General features: G+C 47.2%; 1 protein-coding gene across 1 annotated transcript in view; it reads right to left on the bottom strand.

The window, feature by feature from the left end:
* sli (slit guidance ligand) overlaps positions 1-23,547 on the bottom strand; it is a 379,301-nt gene that overhangs the window by 85,534 nt on the left and 270,220 nt on the right. Inside the window, exons 14-15 of the mRNA XM_065440604.1 lie at positions 1,927-1,998; positions 1,372-1,535 (exon numbers count right to left, since the gene is read on the bottom strand). Of these exons, the coding sequence (XP_065296676.1) occupies positions 1,372-1,535; positions 1,927-1,998 (236 nt within the window). The remainder of the gene's footprint in view (positions 1-1,371; positions 1,536-1,926; positions 1,999-23,547) is intronic.

Below are 23,547 nucleotides of genomic sequence, written 5' to 3' on the forward strand. Positions count from 1 at the left end.
TATTTCATCTTACAATACAATACAAGGATGTTTTGTGCAACGAGTGGTTGAGTACTAGTGACAGAATTTAATTGAGGAGTGCCTTTGTCATCGGGCAAGTACTTGAATGTCCTGAGGGAGTCTCTAATCATGTCCTGCATATACCTAAATTTCTCAATTATTAGGGCTCTGTTCGCGATAATATTGATGCCTTAGAGATTCTCGAGCACTAATCTATCACTTTAGCTTGACTTGATATTTGACTTTAGTGTCCCTTTAAAGTTATCGCTCAGCACAAGAAGCGCCTGCATGATTTGAACTTCCAAGAATTCTATCAGTGGTTCTATCTGTTGTCTGTTGTCAGCGAAGCTTGAGTAATTTGATTGATGCGCGACGTGAATTGTGTAGTACTTTCTGGAAGACATGTGGGCACAAGCGATTACTCTGGAAACTTGGATGACTCCTATAAAAAAGCCGACATGCTTGACCGGCACATCAAATTTCGCCGACCGCCAACTGTGTTCACCGCTATCGTTGTGGTTATAGTGTCACTTGCTTTTGTAGGCACAAGTTCACCCAATAAAAGGTTAGTTTCATCATTCACAGCTTTGCTACTGTGTTCTTGGCAGTCGCTACAACATGACAGTAGCACCAGACGCGTCTGGCTTGCAGCTTCATATTGCTGCAGTGGTATAAGTTCAATACCAGGTGGTGGTACCACAGTGGCTTGGGAGGTATTGTCTTTTGTTATTTTTATCATGACGTCAACTTCATGAAGCCATTATGTCAACAGCATGCATGAGCAGTTGCCTTTGGCTTCTGTGCTCAAGTGGCACATCATGATACAGTACCATGCCGACTGCACTTTCACGCAGCACTGTACACCCCTAACTGCTATCCACATCAAAGCTAATTGTCCTGAATCTGAAACGCAACTCTCCCTGATGAGAACAGTGAGTCTCCCTGGAAAAGCATCTAGCAACTTGTGTGTAGCATCGCTGTGTCTGCACAGCTCAAGAAGGTATATGCGAGAGAATGAGCTGCTCACTTTGCTAAGAAACTGAAGATATGGCCTGGATTGATGACCCTGCATACCACTCCCACAGAATGTGTTGTTGGTCGAGTTGTGTATGACGCAATAGCTTCAGCACACCACAGGCAAATACAAAACGACAACACAATCCATTTGTGGCTTCATCGTCATTCTACTCGTCTATGTTGCGCTACTCCAGCTCTTGGAAATGTGACAGTGTGCTTGATTCCTAGAGCATGAGCTCAAGCACGAGGACGTCATGAAGAAAACAAGAGCAAAGGCAAAGATGGCAACATGAACGAAGCCCTTTGCACAGCCTCATAGGTTCAGTGCTGTGACAAGCTGAGGGAAGGACATACCTTTGCACTTGAACTTCGTGTCACCGAGTATGGACAGGCGACGGCGGTGCATACGTTTCGGTCCCTCACAGCGTGCGCCGCTCGTCTCCACCGGGTGCTGGTGAAGGTACAATGCTAGCCAGCGAAGGTTGCAGTCACAGATGAATGGGTTGCGTGCCAAGTGTCTGAGGAGGGCCACACGCAAAAAACAAACACATTTGTTTATAAAGTCAATGACAGTGGCAAACATACCTCAAATGGAGTAATCCTGTGTGCAGCAGCCCATCCACATCTCGTTAAGCTTCTCGTTAAAAAGTGACAATACTGCCCCACATCCACCCTCAGAAATGATTTGTTGGTATTGATGACATAGCTGAAATGATCACTGTGTAAACTAGCACGAAAAATGAAACAGTGGGCTAAGTAAATAGTTTGACCAACATAGATATAAGCAATTTCAAGCACACAGTAATTAACACAAGGTGCCTTATAAAAGAGGGATGTGATAGAACACCAGCAATGTTGTTTGTGAACAGGAAGTGTTGCAATTTCAACAGAGATGGCTTCAATACTTACAGCGTTTGGATGTTATTCAATGGAGCAAATGACCCATTGGCCAGTGACTGGATGCTGTTGTCATAAAGAGACCTGAAATGTCGCAGAATGTAATTTCAAGTAAGTCACCAATACATTTCAGCCTTCAATCAGCGGTGCACACAAGGACAAACACTGGACAGATACAAACAATAACAACAACAGCGTTTAATCTTGCTTTACATGTGTTAGCTCAAAACTTACGGAAGACATTCTTTTTTTTTTTTGCATGTTGTACAGTTTCTAGAGCCTGATTTGGGTGAGTCTCTTTCAACCAAATCTATATGGTTTTCAAAAAGGACTTTCTTGTGACACACCACTAGCTTTGCACATAAATGACCTAAACATGACCTCTGCACATACGTGTATATGCTGTATTTCTTGACTTCAAAAGGTTTTTGACAAGGTTGCTCACCAATGGCTTCTTTTAAGCTATTGCATTTGAGCTATCTAATTTTTAACTAGTTTTGCGCTTTCCTGAGCAAATATTTGTGCATGTTGATAATCTTTCTTCCCCTCTCGATCATCAGGGTGTTTACCAAATTTAAATTTGAAATTTTCCTGATTTTTCCAGGTATTTCCTGACAACTATGACAAAAATTTCCTGACAAATTTTAAAGAGTAACATGTGACAAAAGTCAAAGTGACAACCAAGTACGGTAGCTATAGTGAACTAGAACACTATTATGTATAGTGGCATGAGTGGGAGGGTGCGTCAGGACATCGGCTGAGGCAAAATCCAGTAGCCGTCGTCGAGTGGCTCTGCTGCATCTTTTTCTAGGTACTAGCGCATGCTTGGTCGGACTTTCTAGCAGCGAAGTTTGCGACTTTTGCGAGTGTTAGTAGCTTTCCCAGGTGCTGTCGACACGGGATTTTGATGAATGCTGTTTCGCCAGAGGCTGCCGTAGCAGATGTCCGGGAGCTCCTAAGGCGTCTTTGTTTGCCACACCAGCCAACGCAAAACTTCTCAAGAAATGGCAGTGAAATCTGTGGCGTATAGATAGTTTGTCCAAATGATCTTTGAGTGTCCTGGTGTGCTACGTATTTTGATGTACTTTGACTAGTTTGCCTGATGAATGTTCAGTTACGTGTACCCAATGAACATACTAATGAATGCAATGAATAATATGTTTTATATGACCTTTAAGTTAACTTTTGATGTGAAGTTGTCACATGGCCCATTGAGTGAAAAAGCCGGCATCTGTTGCTTGTAGTAGTGAAATGGCAGGCAAAAACACATTGGCTGCGATGCCACGTCATGAGCGCGCCACGTCATTAGCGCGCCTCTATGGAGCAGAGCAGATGAAAGGGGACCTGCTGGCGCTGTAGCGCACCAGGTGTTGCGTGAAGGGATGGGACATTGCCACGATGCTACGTCCCCTTTGTTCTTGCTCTTCGTAGCCAGCATGTGGTCCATATTTCTCACTCCCAAACCCACTAGGCTTAGCTGCTGCATGCTCCTGCCAGCCTTGGTGGCTGCTGCTGCTTCCCTGGGCTCTCGTCGCGGAGGACGTCGGTGGCATGTGGTATTGGCATCACAGGCTGCTGCTGCTTGCTGGCTCGGGCAGCACGTACCGCTATGGTACATTACTCGCAGCACAAAACTCGAAGGACAGCCCAGTGGCGTTCAATTGGCAAGCTGCGCGCAGATGCGACTTTTTGCTGCTATGTCATGGTAACAAACCTCAGTTGCTAGCCATCACTCGTCCTGTCCACTCCTTCATGTTACATCCCGTCTGAAGTCGTGGTTCTTTTCTTCTTTAAACATGTGTGGACATTAATGCTTTCGCATTCACAACTCATCAGAAGTACTTAGGTGTCTCGGATTTTTTTTTTCTTGCTTTTGTGTTTTCCTAAATTTTATGCTCTTTCATTATAAATATTTCGCTGCCGCTAACCCTCTTCCTGCAATCATTCCTGATTTTGTATATTTAGTAATATGAGAAAAGATGGTATAGTGTCTTTACTCTGCAACCTCTTGCTATAACTAGCTTCCATAATGCACTAGTTCACCTTGCATCAAAATAAATTTAAATATACCGGGTATTTTTTTTTAGAAGGTCAGGAATTTTAAAAATTGCCTGTGGCAGATAGCACAATTCTCAACCTTGATCTAAATTACTCAATGAGGTGGCCATTACATGTTCCAAAAATCAAAATTCTTAAATCACTAATTAACATAATTATGCTAACTAACTTTTTATTTAATTATTTTAGGACGCATATAAATTTGCGAATTGGAGCAGGTCAGTTCGTAAGGCATATCCACTTGGAACGAATTCTCTGGACAGCACCAGTTTCGAGATAGTAATTTTCAGTGTCTGAAGAAATGTATTGATGTTCCAGTTACTTTTGTGCTTCGATGCATAAAAGAGTGCTTCTTAAAGGAAGTAACTGGAACTGCAATGCATTTCATTGGACACTTCAAAAATTAATATCTTAAAACTGTTGCAGTTCAGAGAATTCGTTTCAATACACCATGCAAACTGAGTGGCTATGATTCGTAGATTTAAAAATGCCTCCTCCCTCCGGTTCCTTCCCGCCACTCGCTTGCCCAAGAGCCATGCTGCCTACAAGCGCTACAGAAAAAGCGTCTTCCTTGCCACAATCAATCCCCCCCCCCACCCACCGCCCCCCGCCCCCTCTTGAGAGCGCGCGCCCTTTTTCTCGCCTGCCCGCGACGAACTCGACCAACGAACGAGCGAGTTAACGAGCAACAGTGCTCTCTCTCTCTCTCTCTATGTGGGCCCCCTAATGGCGAACTGCACCTCCGCCGCGGGTCGGCCCGGCATCGCACAATCGTAGGGATCAGCCCTCGTATGGGGAGTGATTCACGCCTGCTTCACCTCCGCCGCGGGTCGGCCCGGTATTGCACTATCTTGGGGATCGGAACAAGGCCGCTTACAACCGAGTGGCCAATTTTGTACTTGCCAAGTTGAATGCCCTTTGTGTTGTGTCAGATGATGGAAACATGAGAAACAATGTAGCGCATGCTGCGGTACTGGAACGAATACACTCTGCACGAATTGCCGTTCGCATACAGCACGTATACATGCTAGCTGTTCCGCAAAGCAAGCTTTCGCCTTCCTCGCTCTAGGAGAACTGATGAAAAGCTATTTCGTTCATGCAGAATTTGTGCTTCTCCTCGTAGACTCAAGTTTAAATGTTTACCAACTTACATTTTTGCACATCAAACGTGAAAACAAATAGGTGACGGACGATGCAAGTAAATTACCTTCGTAAGTGACAGAGCTCCGCTGCATTCAGAAATTTGTAACTGTCTATGACGTCCCTGTGAAGACTGTTTTCACTTCAAATACGATGTTAAATGAACAGCTGTTGCACTATAATACGGCCGAAGCATGGTGTCACGCGCGCACAATCCAACATCAACACACCTCACTCAATGACCGCGGAAACTCGCTGTCAAAACGCTGCATTGAGGAAACGCGGATGCAGATGCGAGCGAATTGACCGTCGTGCAGCTAGCCGCTCGAATCAACGCTAAGTACGGGCTCTGTACACATCGCAGATGGCTTTCGAGAAAATTCGGCAGAGACACTTGTGGGAATGCGAAAGCATTATAGGCCTTTGGTGAAATGTTCCTTTTTTCTGCGCGTTCTTTGTCTGCACAAGCTATCGCTTGCGTTTGAACTGCGCCTCGGTAAGGCCAAATGAAAACACGCCAAGTGTCTCAACGCGCTCGCTTGCCCGCGAGGAGTTCATAATTCGAAGGAACGCTCAGCGGCGTTCAACTGGACATTGTTGATTACATTTTATACGCTCACTTTATACTCTCTTGACGTGGCGCCACCTCCTACGCATTGGCTGCGCCGCCTCGTAACCAACGAAGCACGCAGTAGGCCACACGTTTAGTGAGCCACATGGCTGCGACGTGACATGCGCAATGACTTACGTATTATAGGCACACATTTAGTCGATCACAACCTTGCCATGGCGTCGGGGAACCGTGCTCGTCTTGCACGGTTCGATTCCCTGGTTCTTGCACGGCCCCTGTTCGATTCCCACCCACACCGAAGTTTACCTAACATTCTTTTAAAAGGCATTACTTTACTTTGACGTCAATCCGAGTATTTTTTGACGTGTTTTAACTCTTTGCCGTCGCGATTTTTGGTACCATCATTGGAGTCACACCGCCGACTAGAACGCCGGGTTTTCACGTAATGGGACATGTATTGTTTCCCACCCTGCTAAAATCCCCAATGGAAATTGCAGTACTGATAAATAAATAAATAAAATATAATGTTTTCGCATTAATACAGCGGCCCGGCTGGAACCGCGCCACCACCCGGAATAGAACGCCCCGCCCCCCCATCGAAGCCTTGCGCGCGAAGGAAGGCGGTGCGCTCCTTCGCTCGCGCACTCGAGTTTGAGCCGGAATCACCGGCTCACCCTCACACGCTTTCACTCGCACATACGGCGCGTGGCGACGATATTGTCACTCTTGAACTCTATACGGAGCCTGACGTAGACAGCAGAAATGCAATTGGTATCGCAAAAAAGAAGGAAAGAAAATGCAGCTACACTACACATATATTCGGTAATAAAAACTTGAAATTGTAGAGGTAGCGAAAATTGACCGCATTTTAAGGGCGCTTAAAAAACAATAATTGCAAAACTTAACAATCTGAAAAATATGCAATAGACTCCGAATTCATTTCCTCCAAAGAAAGCTCTTCGTCTATTATACCTCTAAATATGCCCAGATCTCCCTCAGAGAAGCTAGTACATTCATTTTAAGTCCATTTTGTTCGACTTTTAGTTTCACTGTCGTATTTTCAGTGTATGAGGATTCAAACTTCAGCAGGTCTACCACGTGCTACCGCTTTTCTTGTTTTTGTGTGTGTGCTCATCCAAAAGTATGCTGTTATTGCAGTAGCTAATATTCAAGTGTATACTGCTGTCAAACCCTGGAGGGCAGCCGCCTCGTTAACTGCTGTATGTATCAGCTTTTATGCGGCTTTACCTTCCTTTTGATGAAGGAAAGTAAACATGACGAACAAACAATCGGTTTGACTTGAAAAATGTTATGCTCCATTGTCTGTTACGTGCTACACAACTCACAAAATATTGTGTGAATCGTGTAGCACGTAAAGAACAACGGAGCAAGATATTTAAATGATTGTCGATGACTTTATTTAACAATTCCATGTTTTTTAACTGACTAAAGGTCGCTGCTGGGCTAGTTGGTACATCATTAGAGCTTAAAAATGGAGCGAGAATACGGGGTTATCATGTTTAAGTTTCATGGAATTTTTAAAGAACGCCAGTGGCAGATTCTTGTCTTCGTGCAGGATTATTCGATGAGGCGCACATTACTAGCACGAGAAATTGAAACATACACTCAACCAATTAACAGAATAAATAACTAATTACATTTTAATTACTTAATCTGTCTTCCCACTTTTCCTTTCCGTCGCAGACACAGGCAGAGCGGACGCAGAAACGAAAAAACAGTAGATTGCTTGAGCTGCCGCTAGCTACTATTTGCCAAGACTGATTTTCAGTAAACGTTTATTACCAAGAACGGCAGGTGCTTATACTACCGCAAAGGACGAATGCTGGGCGGTGACCAATCATTTACTCGCCACACAACACATCCACACTAGAATTCAACCGGTTTCATCATCATAATCACACCATCATCATCATCATCCTATTTTATGTCTACTGCAGGACGAAGGCCTCTCCTTGTGATCTCCAATTACCCCTGTCCTGTGCCAACCGATTCCAACTAGCACCTGCAAATTTCTTAATTTAGTCGCACCACCGTCTTCTGCCATCCTCTACTGCGCTTCCCTTCTCTTGGTACTGTTGGATCTGGAGGACAATCCCAATTGCTGCCCCCCAGATATTGGACCTTGCCGTTGAGTGCGGGAGTTGGCCGAAGTTGAGGAGGACTTTGAGATGAAAACTGGAGGTTTATTTACATTATTTACAGTGAGAGTACAAAGAAATTAACAGTCATAAAGTCATTACGGGCCGGCAGCAACACGGACGCTGCGGCCCGTGGCAAGAAGCTCGAAAGAGATGAATGAAGGAATGCTCTCCTGCTGCTCCCGGTCCCTGGCTTTTAACCCCTTCGGTGTCTCGAAGTCACGTCCCGTCCGGCCAATCGGCGAGCCCGCTCAGGTGTCGTCATTTTCGGCCAATGGTAGGCGCCCGTGCAAGTGTACGTCACATTCGGCTCAGAGGGTCACTCCTTGGGCTCCAATTGTTCGAGGGATTATTTGTCTGGGTTATTGCCTTCCCGGTCTGCAACTGCCTTCACAAAGGCGGACGGGGGGGGGGGGGGGGGGGGAATTGCTCCCAAGGCTTCACGGTGCATTACAGCCGTCGTTGCCTCGCGGCTTGCAAGCGCCGTCACAATAGGCGGATGGGGGAGACGGGTTGTCTTCGAGCCACCTTTCAGAGCTGCAAAGCAGCTTGGCTCAGGACCCACGTTATCTGGAACCATGCCAGGCTCCCGCTACGCTTTCGGGAAGAGTCAAGCAGTGGGACAATAGCTCCACATGCGGCACACGAGGTTTGTTTGGACACAACTTGTTTGGACGTGCCGCGCCTCGGGAACGTGGTAGATGTGCTTTTGCGCTCCTTAAATAGGTGTGGCGCGATTCGATGTCGTCTGGTGAACTCGAAGGAGGCTCACGAAAAGGTCCCGTATCAACAGTACCCATTCTGTCACCCTAATGGTCCAGCGGTTATCTAATCTGCGCATTACATTGACCACGAGGGAACTTTTAACGTACCCCCAATGCACGGGACCACAGGCGTTTTTGCATTTCGCCACCATCGACATGCGGCCGTCGTGTCCTGGATTTGATCTGACAGCATCGTGCTTAGCGGCGCAGCACCACAGCCGCTGTCATTGTAGAGCGGCACATTCCCAGTGGCAAATACATAGTTACCCAAGTTGGCCTCAAATAGTTTCTTCAAACAACGGTACATACACAGTCCCGCAGCTAGAGGGTCCCATATGTCCGCCTGAAAGCGGTTCGTTGAAGAGTGGCGCGTATGTACGCATTGCCACATACTCAGTAACCCAATCTGCCCAGACGTTTGGTTTCGAACTTTATTCCCTCAGCCCGAGTGCTCGATGCGCTACCTATTCGACCAAGGACTACACAGTGACCCGGGAAGGCGGGAAAACGATTAGATGCAAACAAAGATGGATAGCGTGAAGTAGCCTAAGAATGTAAACGTATAACACAAAATTCGAGCAAAACTAATCTACGATGACTACCTAAGAAAGCGAATAGCGTAAACGTGTATCGCAGCCGGGCACCTCTCACGCGCTTCCTTCTGGACACGCTGCGCCTTCCAGCGGCGCCGCGGTGGAAGTCCGCGGCGCGTATACCCGGCGGGACACACAATGTGACCCAAGTTGGCGTCAAAGAGGTTCGCTGAAGAGCGGCACACACGTAGTGACACATATCCACGTGAACGGCCCACATTTTAGACTGCAGTATCTTCGGGATAGGCCCACACTTTCTTGGGTTAGCTAGATAGCCGCAAAGAAAACTGGTGCGATAATTTCCAGATTGTCATTCGGATTAAAGGAGACATTCTCAAAGTGCTACGTGCTTATAAGCAGCACTGCAGGCGGGGCTGGTCATATTTTGGGCCGCCTCTGTCCGATGCAAGGCGAAGGTCGGGCCTGTATACATTAGCCCAATGTCGGTGTTGCTAGGGCGTACTTGATTTTCCAGTACCACACATTATATGACCCAGACTACTGCAGAAACACCGTAACGTCGGGAGCCTTGTATTATGATTACGGCATGCGCCAAACATATGAGCTTCTGGGAGTACACTCACGTAAATGGGTACAGCAGGGCAGAACAAACTGGCCAACCGCGAGAAGCAATCTGCATACTATTTTCAGCACCGCTTTCAGCACCACGGCCGCTCTTACGACGCGGCTCGAAATGAAACATTTGAGGCGAAAAGCTTATGCACAGCCGCGAAAGAATTCAAGTCCGTGCGCGCGCTTTTGTCGTCCTGCAAAATGTTTTTTTTTGCTTTTATCACAGGACGTTATGCGCATTCTCAAGTTGTTTTTCTCTTTCCTTTCTTTTCTTTAGATGCGCGTTTCAGCCGAGGCGCGGAGAGTCGGTCCTCTGCGCCATTCTCAACGTAGGCGTAGCTCTGCGCGCTCCCGTGATGGAGGCGCCACGTTGGTGCTTCCGAAACTAAATAAGACTCCCGAAATGTGCAGCCAAGACGTAAGTACCGCCGAGATATTAACATCCGTGCGATGAAATATTGTTCTCGTACCGTTATGATGAGGAAAATTTTCACAATCACGCCGTCGTGTCATCCTATTCGCTCCGCAGTTTGCGAAAACAACAATCTTTCCATACAAAGAGAAAATGTACAAAAGCCCGATAGCAAGTGCATATAACAGAGCAAGATGGGAAGCTCCCGGACGGTGGTGAATGAAAGCTCATTTCGACACGGTAATAAAATGTGCCCGCAACTATACACAGGTGCAGGGAGAGCGGCGATATCAGCGCCTTCAAACGACCCGCGGAGGCGCGCGAACTCGCCGCGCCCCGGCGGTTCTCTGCACCGGCGTTTCCGATACAGGCGGTTTTTTTACAACCGGCCGCCCATGCTCCGTGCTACCGTAATTTTCCATCGCTCGGTCGTTTCGAGCGGCCCGGTGCCCATTACGAGAGCCGAGAACTGCAGTTGCTCTGAGAAGTCGTGACGATACAGGATCCACCACTGGCCTAGCTGTCTAGCAACAATCCACCACTGGCCTCGCAACAAAAGCAGCCGCGGTTCGTTCCACAGGGCACGACCAAAGCTTACTCAACATGCATGAATAACAGTGCACGAAAGGGTGCACGAAATCAAAAGGAAAGTATAAGCACAGAGAAACTGGGCTTGCGGGATTTCTCTATATTTGAGTGTGACATCATCATCATCATCATCATCAGCAGCAGCAGCAGCAGCAGCAGCCTGTTTTATGCCCACTGCAGGACGAAGGCCTCTCCCTGCGATATCCAATTACCCGTGTCCTGTGCCAACCGATTCTAACTAGCACCCGCAAATTTCCTAATTTCGTCGTACCACCTAGTCTTCTGTCGTCCTCGATTGTGTTTCCCTTCTCTTGGTGCCCATTCTGTAACCCTAATGGTCCAACGGTTATCTAACCGGCGCATTACATGACCTGCCCAGCTCCATTTTTTTCTCTTGATGTCAATTAGAATATCGTCTATACCCGTTTGCACTCCAATCCAAACCGCTCTCTTTCTGTCTCTTAACGTTATGCCAAGCAATCTTCGTTCCATCGCTCTTTGTGCAGTCCTTAACTTGTTCTCAAGCTTCTTTATCAGTCTCCAAGTAGAAGTCTCTGCCCCATATGTCCGCAATGGTAAATTGCACTGATTGTTCCTCTTCCTTTTCAATGATAATGGTAAGCTTCCAGTCAGGAGCTGGCAATGTATGCCGTATGCGATCGAACTCATTTTTATTCTTCTGTAAATTTCCTTCTCATGATCAGGGTTTCCTGTGATAAATTGGCCTAGGTAAACGTACTCCTTCACAGACTCTAGAGGCCGACTGGCGATCCTGAACTCTCGTTCCTTTGCCCGGCAATTCATCATTACCTTTGTCTTCTGCATACTAATCTTCAACCCCACTTTTACACTTTCTCTGTTAAGGTCCTCAATAATTTGTTGTAACTTGTCTGCATTGTTGCTGAATAGAATAATATCATCGGCAAACCGAAGGTTGGTGCGATATTCGCCGCTGATCTTTACTCCTAAGCCTTCCCAGTTTAATAGCTTGAATACTTCTTCCAAGCACGCAGTGAATAGCATTGGAGAGATTGTGTCTCCTTGTCTGAACCCTTTTTTTATAAGTATCTTCCTGCTTTTCTTGTGTAGAATTAAGGTAGCTATGAACCTCTGTAGATACTTGCCAGGGTATTTATGTAAGCGTTCTGTTCTCCTTGATTACGTAATATCGCTATGACTGTTGGTATCTCTACTGAATCAAATGGCTTTTCGTGATCTATGAAAGCCCTATAGAGAGGCTTACGATACTCTGCGGATTTCTCGATAACCTGATTAATGACCTGGATATGATCCATTGTAGAGTATCCCTTCCTGAAGCCAGTCTGTTCCCTTGGTTGACTGAAGTCCCGTGTTGCCCTTATTATGTTGGAGATTATTTTGGTAAATATTTTATATAATACTGGGAGTAAGCTAATGGGCCTATAATTCTTCATTTCTTTAATGTCTCCGTTTTTGTGGATTAGTATAATGTTTGCATTCTTCCATTTTTCTTGGACCCTTGCAGTCGATAGACGCTTCGTATAAAGAGCCGTCAGTTTTCCAAGCATTATGTCTGCTCTATCGTTGATTAAATCGACTGTTATTCCATCTTCTCCTGCCGCTCTTCTTCGTTTCATGTCCTGCAAGACCCTTCGGACTTCATCGCTACTTATAGGAGGAGTTTCTGTATCCTGTTCATTACTGTTTCTGATTGAGGTATCCTGACTCATCAGGGTACTGTACAGGTCAGTATAGAATTCTTCCGCTGCTTTTACTATATCTTCGAGATTGCTGATGATATTATCCTGCTTATCTTTCAGTGCATACATCTTGGTTTGTCCTATGCCAAGCTTCTTTCTCACTGATTTCAGGTTGCGTCCATTTTTTACGGCTTCTTCAGTCTTTCTCACGTTATAGTTTCGAATACCACCAATTTTCGCCTTGTTGATCAGTTTTGACAGTTCCGCGAATGTTATATTATCTCTTGAATTGGACACTCTCATTTTTTGTCGTTTCTTTATTAGGCCCTCTCTTAGTTGAGAGAGCTTGTCTACTGGTTGCCTTGCCTCCCACTTCAATTGCTGCCTCTGAAGCCAACCTAGTTACGGTTTCATTCATTAGCTCTATGTCATCATCATCACTCTGTTCTAAGGCTGCATATTTGTTTGCAAGTACCGAATTTGTCGACTTTTACCCTTACTGCCTCTAGGTTGACCTGTTTCTTCTTGACCACTATTACTCTTTCTCTCTTCAAATTGAGGTGAATCATAGTCCTCACTAACCTACGATCACTGCAATTTACCCTACCTATCACTTCTACATCCTGCACTATGCTAGAATCAGCAGAAAATATGAAGTAAATTTCATTTCTTGTTTTATCATTAGGGCTTTGCCAGGTCCACTTTCTATTGCTACGCTTCCTGAAAAAGGTGTTCATTATTCGAAGCTTATTCCTTTCTGCGAATTCTGCCAGCATCTCTCCTCTAGCCTTCCTAGAATCGACGCCGTAGTTGCCGATTGCTTGTTCACCAGCCTATTTTTTCCCCACTTTGGCATTGAAGTCGCCCATTACTACAGTATACTGAGTTTGGACTTTTCTCATCGCTAATCCAACATCTTCATAAAACTGATCTACTTCCTCACCATCGTGACTGGATGTTGGAGCGCAGGCTTGTACTACCTTTAATGTATACCTCTTATTAACTTTGATTACGACTACAGCTACCCTCTCATTAATGCTGTAGAATTCGTCAATGTTGCCCGCTATGTCCTTATGGATTAAGAATTCTACCTCGTATTTCTTCTTATCTAGGAGACCTATATAGTAGACGACATGGCCGTTATTCAGCAATGTATAAGCCTCACCAGTTCTTCTAATCTCACTAAGGCCGATGAGTTCTATGTTTATTTTTCATTTACTTATTGTTTTGTTTTTTTGTTTTTCTGTCTGTAAAAGTAAGTTAGCCTGTGAAAAATCTGTCCAGGCCGCATCTGAAGTCTGCTGGATTAGCGCGAATAATTCGCCACCTTCATGTCAACTTGGAACATCATGCTGGTAAGAATTTATCTTAATAGGAGTGAGGGGCCGATCAGGCTCACGTCTAGCGCTTACCGTAGAGTATGGGTTTTTGTTCGTACATATCACTGACCACAAGCACTCGACGGACGTCAATCAAATCACGACTACTAAGAGGAGCGGCTAAATTTTCTCGTCTTGAGTCACGAAATTTACCGTGCAAACACGGTGCCGAGAGACAAGAACAACGATAAATGATAGGCAGAGAGGTTAACTAGGACTGAGCGCGGTTGGCACAGGCGCAGAGTGATATAACGCGGACAAACACAATCTGCGGACAAACACAATCTGCGGACAGGCTCCTCGAAGTAGCTCACGCGCCTCGTGACATTGGCCGCACTGTATGTTGATTTTGAGCCGCCAGCGGTGGCGATGCTCTCTATACAGGGTGTTTTTTTTTTCTTTTGGACCATACAGATTTTTTGATAAAATAGTAATGAGAGCAGCGAACGTGTTTTTGCAGGCGAGTTGCTAGGCGAGGCGGACATAACGTGAGCATTAGAAGGCTAATTAACACAAATTCATTATCTTTTTATTATTACCTTGGGGACAGTTGTCTAAACGGCAACTTTGGAGGCAGTGAGATTTTCAGGCACATCCATTTTTTTTAATCTTGAAAATCGCACCTAATTCGAGATATTCATCATCAAATTGCAAAACTCGATTCCAAAGCTGCAAAACAATTCCAAAGGTAGAATAAGATGTGACTACCTTCAAGTTCATAATTTAAACAACTGTCGCTAAAGCACTATTAAACAGTAAATTAATAGATTTTTGTTAATTTCTCTTCTGAAGCTCACCAGTGGCTATGGCGCTGAGCTCGAGGTCGCGGTTTCCATCGCGGCCGCATTACGATGGGGGCAAAGTGCAAAAAATACCCGCGGACTTGGATTTATTTGCAATAAATTTCGATTTAGTGAAAATAAATCCAAGTACACGGAAGTGTACTTCGTGTGCACAAAGTCACGGCAAACACTGCAGCGCAGTGCATATGCCGTAGCAAGCTATCGCTCTCAGCAAACGCCAGAACTATAGAATAGTACGATTTGACTAACTCATTGTGCCGTTGTCCTTTGCGTACCCTCACAGGCTCGCGCCAAATGTCGTCGACTATATGTATCGTATATGCTCACACCAGCACTGTGAATGAAGACAGCCCGTAGGGCGAGTAATAATGCTTTTCGTAAAACCGCGTGAAGTAAGCGCACAATTGGGATCTCACTGGATTTTACCTATACCCTCATAATTTTTTCCAGCTGAGCGAGCAAGCCGTTATACCTCTCTCTGGCCTCTCGTACTCCATCACAGCTGGCAACTCGGGAAATGCCAAGCCTTCCATCAGCCCGGCGACACTCGCCCAAGGGCGGCAGCCCCACTGCACGCACGGTTGGCGACACATCGCGCACCTTTTTCGGGAAGCGACCAAATCCCCGGGCCGCATTTAGACCCGAACCGAATCTTGATCGTGCGCGGCTTCCGTTCCGCGCAACCAGCAGCAGAGGTGTTATTTATATTGGGCCGGCGCGGCGCAACCTATACGGGCCGGGCGCTTTTATTAGAAGCGCGCGGCGCGGAGAAATGATGATGAGTCGCTGGTTAGTGTGGTTCTTTCTGCAAAGAAGGAGGGGGATCGCGCGGCCGTGGTCACCAAATTCATCACGGCCGAGCGCCCCCGCACGCAGCCTCGACGGCGCAGCCAACTTCTCGCTGCGCCGCAAGGCGCGAAGAGGATGGCCGACGCGCCGCGTGGGTGGCAAGTCTGGACGCGGGTGCTTGACGGCCAGCCCACGCTCCGAGGCTGTGCGCAGCGCACGGACAGGAGGGAGCCCGACGAAGGCCCCAGAGCCTGCAAATACGACGAAGGCTGCGTGGCTGCCGCTCGCATTCGATGCCACGAGCAACAATAGTCCTCATTTCTTTTCAACCCTGGTAGTGGTAGCTGCGCTCCGCGCACATAGAGCGTGTTTCAGCGAACACTTTCGATTTTTAAAGAATAATTGCCTGCGGTAAATAGCACAATTCTAATCCATGAGCTGGGCGGAACTTACTTTGGCAAAAAACAAAATGTAATGCATAACGACTGATTAATCAATTTGTGCTTATTATGTTTTTTAACTAATTACATTATGACAGTTATTGTAATTTACAAATTCTAGCCGGTGAGACTGCAAGGCATATCCACTTAAAAATAGCTGCGTGGATGACACTATTTACGAGATACGCGTCGTCAAACGTACGGCAAAAATCCACTGTCGTTCCACTTTTTTAACAAAACGTGGCTTCACGCATTGAATCACAAAAGTAATTAACTGGAAAGCCAATGCATTCCTTCGCAAAGTTCGGGAATGAATACCTCGAAAGTGGTGTCATCCTATGAATTCCTCCCAAGTGGATCCGCCCAGCGAACTTCCCGGCTAGAATTTGTAAATTGCAATATATGTGCCATAATGTAATTAGTTGAAAACTTAATTAGTTATTTTTTTATTTGTCGATTATGCATTTCAATTTGTTGTGCAAGAATTGTCCGCCTCTTCGGGCAGACCAGCTCATCGACTAGAATTTTGCTATCTGGCACAGGCAATTAAAAAAAAAAAGAAATATTCGCTGAAAAACCCGGTATAGTTCTGCCTTTGCCCTTTTCAGTTTGTCATAATCTTAAAACTTCCAAGCGTTTATTTTGTTCGCTCTTTTCATGTCCCGCGTTGCTGTAGCCCTTCGCTCTTTATGATGCTCTGCCGATTGATCCCCCGTTGTCACATCATGTTTCACCAGCCCTGTAAAATATCAATACGCACTCGCATCGCAGCCACCTTTCCCCGAACACCCTGGCGTAAGAAACGAGATAAGTTCTCAGTACAAACCGACAATGTGTGCGACAGGCTATCACAAGCACCGCCTGCCCATCACGTACGTGCAGGCAAATCAGAAGTCGTAAAGCTAAAACTGTGTCGCCCACTGGAGCGATGATTGCAAGTCTCAGTTCAATTATGAAGTCGGGAACCTAGATAAACGGTGTTAAGGACAACGACTTCTCCCTTCAGATGGCAGTTTATTGTACTGCTCACTCAAATGATACTGTATCGCTTTCTTCATAGTACTCTTACTTTTGTGAGAGCCAACGAAGCAGGAGAGCATTAGCACTGCTTCTGCAGTTCTCTGTAAATATATTTCCGAAATCCTCACTGTCCGCCCCTGAATTAACTTTTCTGCGTAGCTGGTGCTGCACTAGAAAGTCGAAAATATCGCTTACGAGACTACGTTGCCGAGTCCCCTGGCTTTTTACCTTCGGAGGTCTGCCATGCCACCTTTGTTTCATTCTGTGATGAAAGTGAATCGCTAGAGCATTCCTTTTTAGCGGGTCGCCTTCCTGTCATTTGGTTGGTTGGTAAGAACTTTATTTGTAGTCCTGCAGAGCTTTCGCCGACGGGTCCTTAGGCCTCCCACGTGGGGACGTCGAGGTGTTGAGTCGCCGCCCCCTCGCGGGCCTGCTGGACGGCCCAAAGTTGGTCACCGAGGTTGGGGCTGCGCAAGGCAGCGGCCCACCGCGGCGGAAGGGTTCTGGAGTTAGCACCGTGCGGGTTTTTGTTACAGTCCCAGAGCATGTGAGTTAAAGTGGCTATATCAGTGTGGCAGAGCTTGCATATATTTGTCGGGTATGTGCCGGGGTAGAGCCTGTGGTATTGTGCCGGGTTAGGATACGTGAGCGTCTGCAGTTGTCTGAGGCCCACCGCTTGCGCCCTGTCCAGCTTGTCGCTGGGTGGAGGAAAGGTTCGGCGAGCCAGGCAGAGGGCCTTGGTAATTTCGTTGTAGCTGGTCAAGCAGTCTTTGGTGCTGTCCCACGGACGACGGTCGCCGGCGCGGTTCGCGAGCTCGCGCGCCTTGACATGTGCCATCTCGTTTCGGTTGCTATATGTCTTCGATACTTCTGCCATGTGCGCCGGGAACCAGTGGATTCTGGTTTGAAAATCTACCTCCCGCTGGACTTGTCGATTGCTCAGGGCTCGGGCCGCTCTCCGTGAGATCCATCCTTTGGCGAAGTTTCTGACCGCTTGTCGCGAGTCGCAGAGAACCGTGGTGCACGTCGGATCCGTGAGGGCGAGTGCCACCGCCGCTTCCTCCGCTTCTTCTGCGCGCTCGCACGCTACACTTGCCGTTATGCGCGTTGTGCCACTCGAATCGACGACCGCAACCGCGAATCGCGAGCGTTCTGCGTATGCCGCGGCGTCAACGAATCGTGTCCCCGTTTCGTCTCCGTAGATGTGTAGGAGAGCTCTGGCCCTGGCCATTCTTCTTCCCTGGTTGTGTTCCGGGTAGACGTTCCGTGGAATAGGGTCGACTCTTAGCGTTTGTCTGATCGCGTCCGGAACGGCGACTTTCTGATCTTGTGCGTGGTAACCGATGCTGAGGATTTCCCTGATCTGGCGTCCCGCTCTCGCGCCAGCTAATCTTTCTAGTTGTGAAGTGCGCTGCTCTTCGGCGATTTCGCTAAGCGCGTTGTGAAGCCCGAGTTGGAGCAAGCGGTGCGTGCTGGTGGACTCGGGTAGACCCAGTGCTATCTTGTACACCCTGCAAATGAGGACGTTTATCTTGGCTCCTTCTCCCTTGTACCAGTTGTGGAATGCCGCGATGTACGCAATATGGCACATGGCGAAAGAGTGTATGAGTCGTGTGAGACTCGCCTCCCTCATTCCGTTTCTTCTGCTAGTGACCCTTTTGAGGATTCTCATGGCGTTAGCCATCTTATGCTTTAATTTAGTAATCGTCTCCCCGTTGACGCCGTTGGCCTCGACTATCATGCCGAGGACCGTAATACTCTGCACTATCGGGATGGTTGCTCCGTTTCTCGTGCGTAGTCTGATCTCTTCGTTTTCTCGCCTGGTCGTCGCCGCATTCCGACCACACCCAAGTGGTCTGCCCCTCTGCGTGGGGCGTTAGAGTAGGAGTTCCGACTTTTTCGGCGAACATCAAAACCCCGTATCCACAAGGCATTCCTCTATTGTCTCGATTGCTATTTGAAGTGCCGTTTCGATGTGACCGTCGTTGCCTTCGTGCGCCCAGAAGGTTATGTCGTCGGCGTATATGGTGTGCCGGACGTCTTTGAGTTCTTCTAGCTTTTCTGCTAGCCCGATCATGACCAGGTTGAAGAGCGTGGGCGACATTACGGAGCCCTGCGGGGTGCCGGTGCTTCCCAGCGTTTGCTCTTCTAGCTGGAGGTCCCCTGCCACTTAAACAGCTCACCTGTCTGTCAAGAAATCTTGTACGTAGTTGTAAGTGCGTACACCTAGGTTTTGCCGCGATATCTGGTGTAAGATAGCCGAGTGCGCAATTCTATCGAACGCGCTTCCGAGGTCGAGGCCGAGAATTGCTCTGGTGCCTCTCGTCTTGCCATCGAGCACCTGGTGTTTCAGTTGTATCATTGCGTCTTGCGTGGAAAGGTGTGGGCGGAATCCTATGATGGATGGTGGGTACGCCCCTTTCTGCTCTAAGTGGGCTTTCCAGCGGTTAAGCAGTGCGTGCTCCATGGCCTTGCCGACGCACGACGTTAGCGATATGGGGCGAAGGTTGTCAAGGCTTGGCGCTTTTCCGGGTTTCGGGATAGTATCATTCTCGCAGTTTTCCACTGTTGCGGGAGGCTGCCGCGCTGCTAGCAGTCATGATTGACGGGCTGTCGAATCGCGCCTTGAAGAATCTCGACGACCGATCCGTGGAGCAGTTAACGGCATTGCTATCATTCACATGAAAGGATTTTCCGAACAGCGTTTCCCAAAGCTTGGCTCGAATTTGACTCGCTCGGTGATCCTTTCTTTTGGCGCTACCGGACTCGGTTTTATAACCACAGAAACGTTTCTGATGCCCTCTGCAATTTTCTGGGAAATTCACGTTAAATTTCGTTTTTCGTTTCTTCTTAAATTTATATTTACTCGCTGTAATACTTAGTTACTATAGACTTCATATCTATATAACATAACTTATAATTTCACTTTTTCCAGTTGATAACTTAATTTCAATTTTCCGCATTATTATTATTATTATTATTATTATTATTATTATTATTATTATTATTATTATTATTATTATTATTATTGAGCCCGTGCAGCACCCGATTCATGTCCGATCCCCCAGTGTGGGTTCAGTGTGGAACAACCAACCAACCGTCTTTAGCTCGTCGTTTACTTTTTTGTGATCGGTTCTGCGACCCCGAGTTCTGTGACCCCACAAGGTTCGGGCATGTTGTCTCCGGCAGGTGCGGCACTGCCCGGGCCGTAGCTTCGATCGCCATCCTGTAAGAGGGTAAGGCCTGCAAGTGCTTTCCACGTCGCAAGTTCTACTCGTTGCTTCAACACTTTGCGAGCATCAGGCTCCTGCAGCGACTCCTCCAGCCCTCTTTCCAGCGAGCTCATCATGTTGCACTCCTGGCCAAGGTGCACCCGTCGCCACCGACGCGGCTTTCACAGCACCTCCACCTGCAGGTCACTATGATCTATCTAATATGTGGGATTCTTCTGCGACAATTATCACACGGACGCAACCACGCAATCCACAGAAGGCTCGGACAACTTCAATGAGGTGTTGCCCTTTAAACGCCGCCATAATGCAAGAATATATCACGTGATAGAAGGCACGCTGACAGAGCCACGTGTTTCGCGACAACGCTTGCGTGCTCCTCAAGCCAAAAGACCCAGCACAGCTTATTACGCGCCTCAATCCCCTTGTCGTGAGAGATTGTCTGGAGGAGCTAGTTGCTCTTGATGACAATATTCAAGTTAGACCACAGGGTAGGCTAAATAGCTTGTCTGTTGAAACGCGTACCTGTGGTGTCACAGCACGCCTTATTATTCGCCTTTGTCATTGCTGGCACATATGTTCAAGCCTTCAAGCACTGCTCAAGTAACTGCGATAAGAGTGAGAAAGTGCCCGGCGGAACTCTCTCACGAAGAAATCCTTGCTGCGTTACTCCAGAGAGTACCAGTGCGACCGGTACTTACGGTCCGTGTACGGGTCCCTTTCGAGGAACCCGTATGGGTTTCCTTTGTAGCAATTGCTACGATTGCATGCAAGTCTCATTTTCCCTTGATTAATCCCTTCTCTCCACCTTGCGGGTTTCCGCAGAACTATTACGTCAAAGTTAACGCTATTTTTTGTCAAATGTGTCTCTCTCTGTCCCTGTCGTTCAGCTTGCGCTACAACAAAGTAGAAGCTGCCGTACCAACAAGGCTCACGTAGCTAACCTCATGCTTCTAGGCTTATCCTCGCACCCGCATCATAGGGCGCGCGTGGCGCAATAGGATCTTATCGCATTTGCTCTTTATACTGAACATCACGGCGACGGTGAAAATTTGCCTGAAGTGCCATTTTAAAACAACTGCCTCGTTTCTTTTTGCGTACATTTGACCACCTCGCTTCAGCAGCACAATATTGGAGAGTTTTAGGTTAGGGGACGCAAGCGGTTTGCGTACGCGAGATCTAGGGGCGACGGTAATGCGCATGCGCAGACCTGGGCGTAGGAGTCTGCGCATGCGCAGTACCATGGCCCCTAGTTCTGGCGTACGCAACGCAAGCCGCTTGAGTCCCCTAATCTAAAGCTCTCTATTTATCCTTGCACGTCGAAATTTTCAGTTGGTATCCAAGGAACCTTTATGCATCTTTGTAATTCGCATCCATTTTCTGACCCAAGTCCAGCAGTGCCGACACGACACCGCAGGATTTGTGTGTAAATAATAATTGCAACCCTACGTAGTGTACATTCTGTAGCGTGTTCCACTACTTATTACGAACAATGGCATTTCCTTGTGACATGATCGCGTTCATTTAGTAAATCAGGACCTTTAAGGCATAGAAGCTGCCGCAACTATAAGAGCGGTTTTTGTCCCGTCCTTTTGCACTTACAGCAGAGCTTCAACGCCACATCCCTGTACTTGAACACCTAACCTTACCGCTCGTCAGCCACAAGGCACATTTGTGCTTTTTGAGGACGGCTATACCGCTGCGAACGACGCTGTCCCCGCGTGTGCATTCACCGCGTCTATTTGTCCCCCTCTCCATAATCTACCAAACGCTTTTCTGGTTAGCAACACTGCACTGCCCCTTTCTCTCCATGATAGTTTCGACGGAGTTGCAAACAGTCCACAAATACACTGTGGTGCGGTCACGTGCGACAGCCACTAATCAGGCGTCAAATTATGGCACTACTTTTCATCTTGAGTTATTTTGAACATCACAAAGTTCCGGACAACGTGCTCAACATATTGCGGGCTTGAGGTGATCCTTCCGAAATTTAAAGCAATCATCATAAAGTAAATCTCCGCACTCACGGTCAGTACGGGACCAATTAATGGTTCATAAGGGGAAGCGTATATTGACAGCTATACTTCACCTTCCCGTCGATATTACTTGACGAAAATGTCACGACGACGGCACGTGATGAAATCCATGCACCGGCAAAGGGTGAGCGAGAGAGCGTGAAACAACTCGGCATCCACGCGCCAAGCCAGTGGCGGCGGTTGGATCCTACGACCTTCTAATACGTTCTATTGTACTAAGGGGTGGGAAGGAGGTCAAGCTGCGCTCTTAGTGGCGCAGCGACACAGGCTGGCGGACACGAGAAATTGTGCAATAATCGCTGATCAACTTCAATTTGCTAAGGTTCAGCAATCGTTTGTCAATTATTGTGAATCACTTTATTTCAAGCCGGCCAAAGCGTAAGACATCTCTGCTAAATATAGCGAGACTAGTGTCAATTTCAATACACGGACCACAAAACTTGCGTCAAAATTCCCGCCATTGACGTGTTCCGCTTAATTTGCCAGAAAGCAAGCCTCGTGCATTGCAGAATCAAACTTCGAGGATTGCTGCTATGTGAACATGAGCACTGATCGGCTTCACTTCTGCAGATGCAACACACGTCCTACTGTCCTTATTTAAAACGTTAATCAATCTTGGCGAATGGACTAGGCGACCGGCGCAGATAAAAGATCGTTGAAAAAATAATCTCACTGTCTCTATCGTACAACTGTAACCAGCCTTCCTTTGCTAAGACATCCGGCGCCTAAAACGTATCGCCATGCCCAAGATTACACACATATTTTAGCTCGGTGCATCTCGAGTCAGCAGCAGCTTGAGTGCGCACTCGACTCCTCAGGCGGTGCCTGCATTTGCGCTGTTCAGAATGTCTCCATTTGATCACGTTAGATCTGTTGCTTCGACATGCTCCGAATTCCTGCCATCGGAATCGGCGGCAAAAATACTCGCTCAACATCGCAAGCGGCAAGCCAATCCAAAAGGTGATAAATATTTCAAGGAACCCCGGCGCTACCCTGCAGAAGTAGATCGACCAGCGCCATTCATACTGCAGCACGGTGCAAGTGCACCCATGCGACTTAACAGTGCAACTTAAAATTGAGCATTTTTATTCTGTTTACAACGCGATTTCTTCAACGCCAATTAATGCTGTTTCCTAGAAGACGCAAAAAACTTCGTAGATTTGCTTTTACCGTTTTCGAAGCTCTCTTTCCTATGATCTCATTAAAGAGCGATGAAATAGGCTCCCTTTAATTTACGTCCTTGTTTGGCTCCAGCAATAAAGGGAGCGTAATCCACACGGCCCCCTGTATGCCATTAAAATTTATACAATTCTCGTTCCGACGCCAACGTTGCATGATTAATGCGCGGCGGGGCTCCCCGTAGAGAAATCTGCCAGCGACCAGTGACGCTGCAGGCAAG

Source organism: Dermacentor albipictus, chromosome 1, assembly GCF_038994185.2.
Source record: "Dermacentor albipictus isolate Rhodes 1998 colony chromosome 1, USDA_Dalb.pri_finalv2, whole genome shotgun sequence".
In the NCBI taxonomy this organism is placed as follows: Eukaryota; Metazoa; Arthropoda; class Arachnida; order Ixodida; family Ixodidae; genus Dermacentor; species Dermacentor albipictus.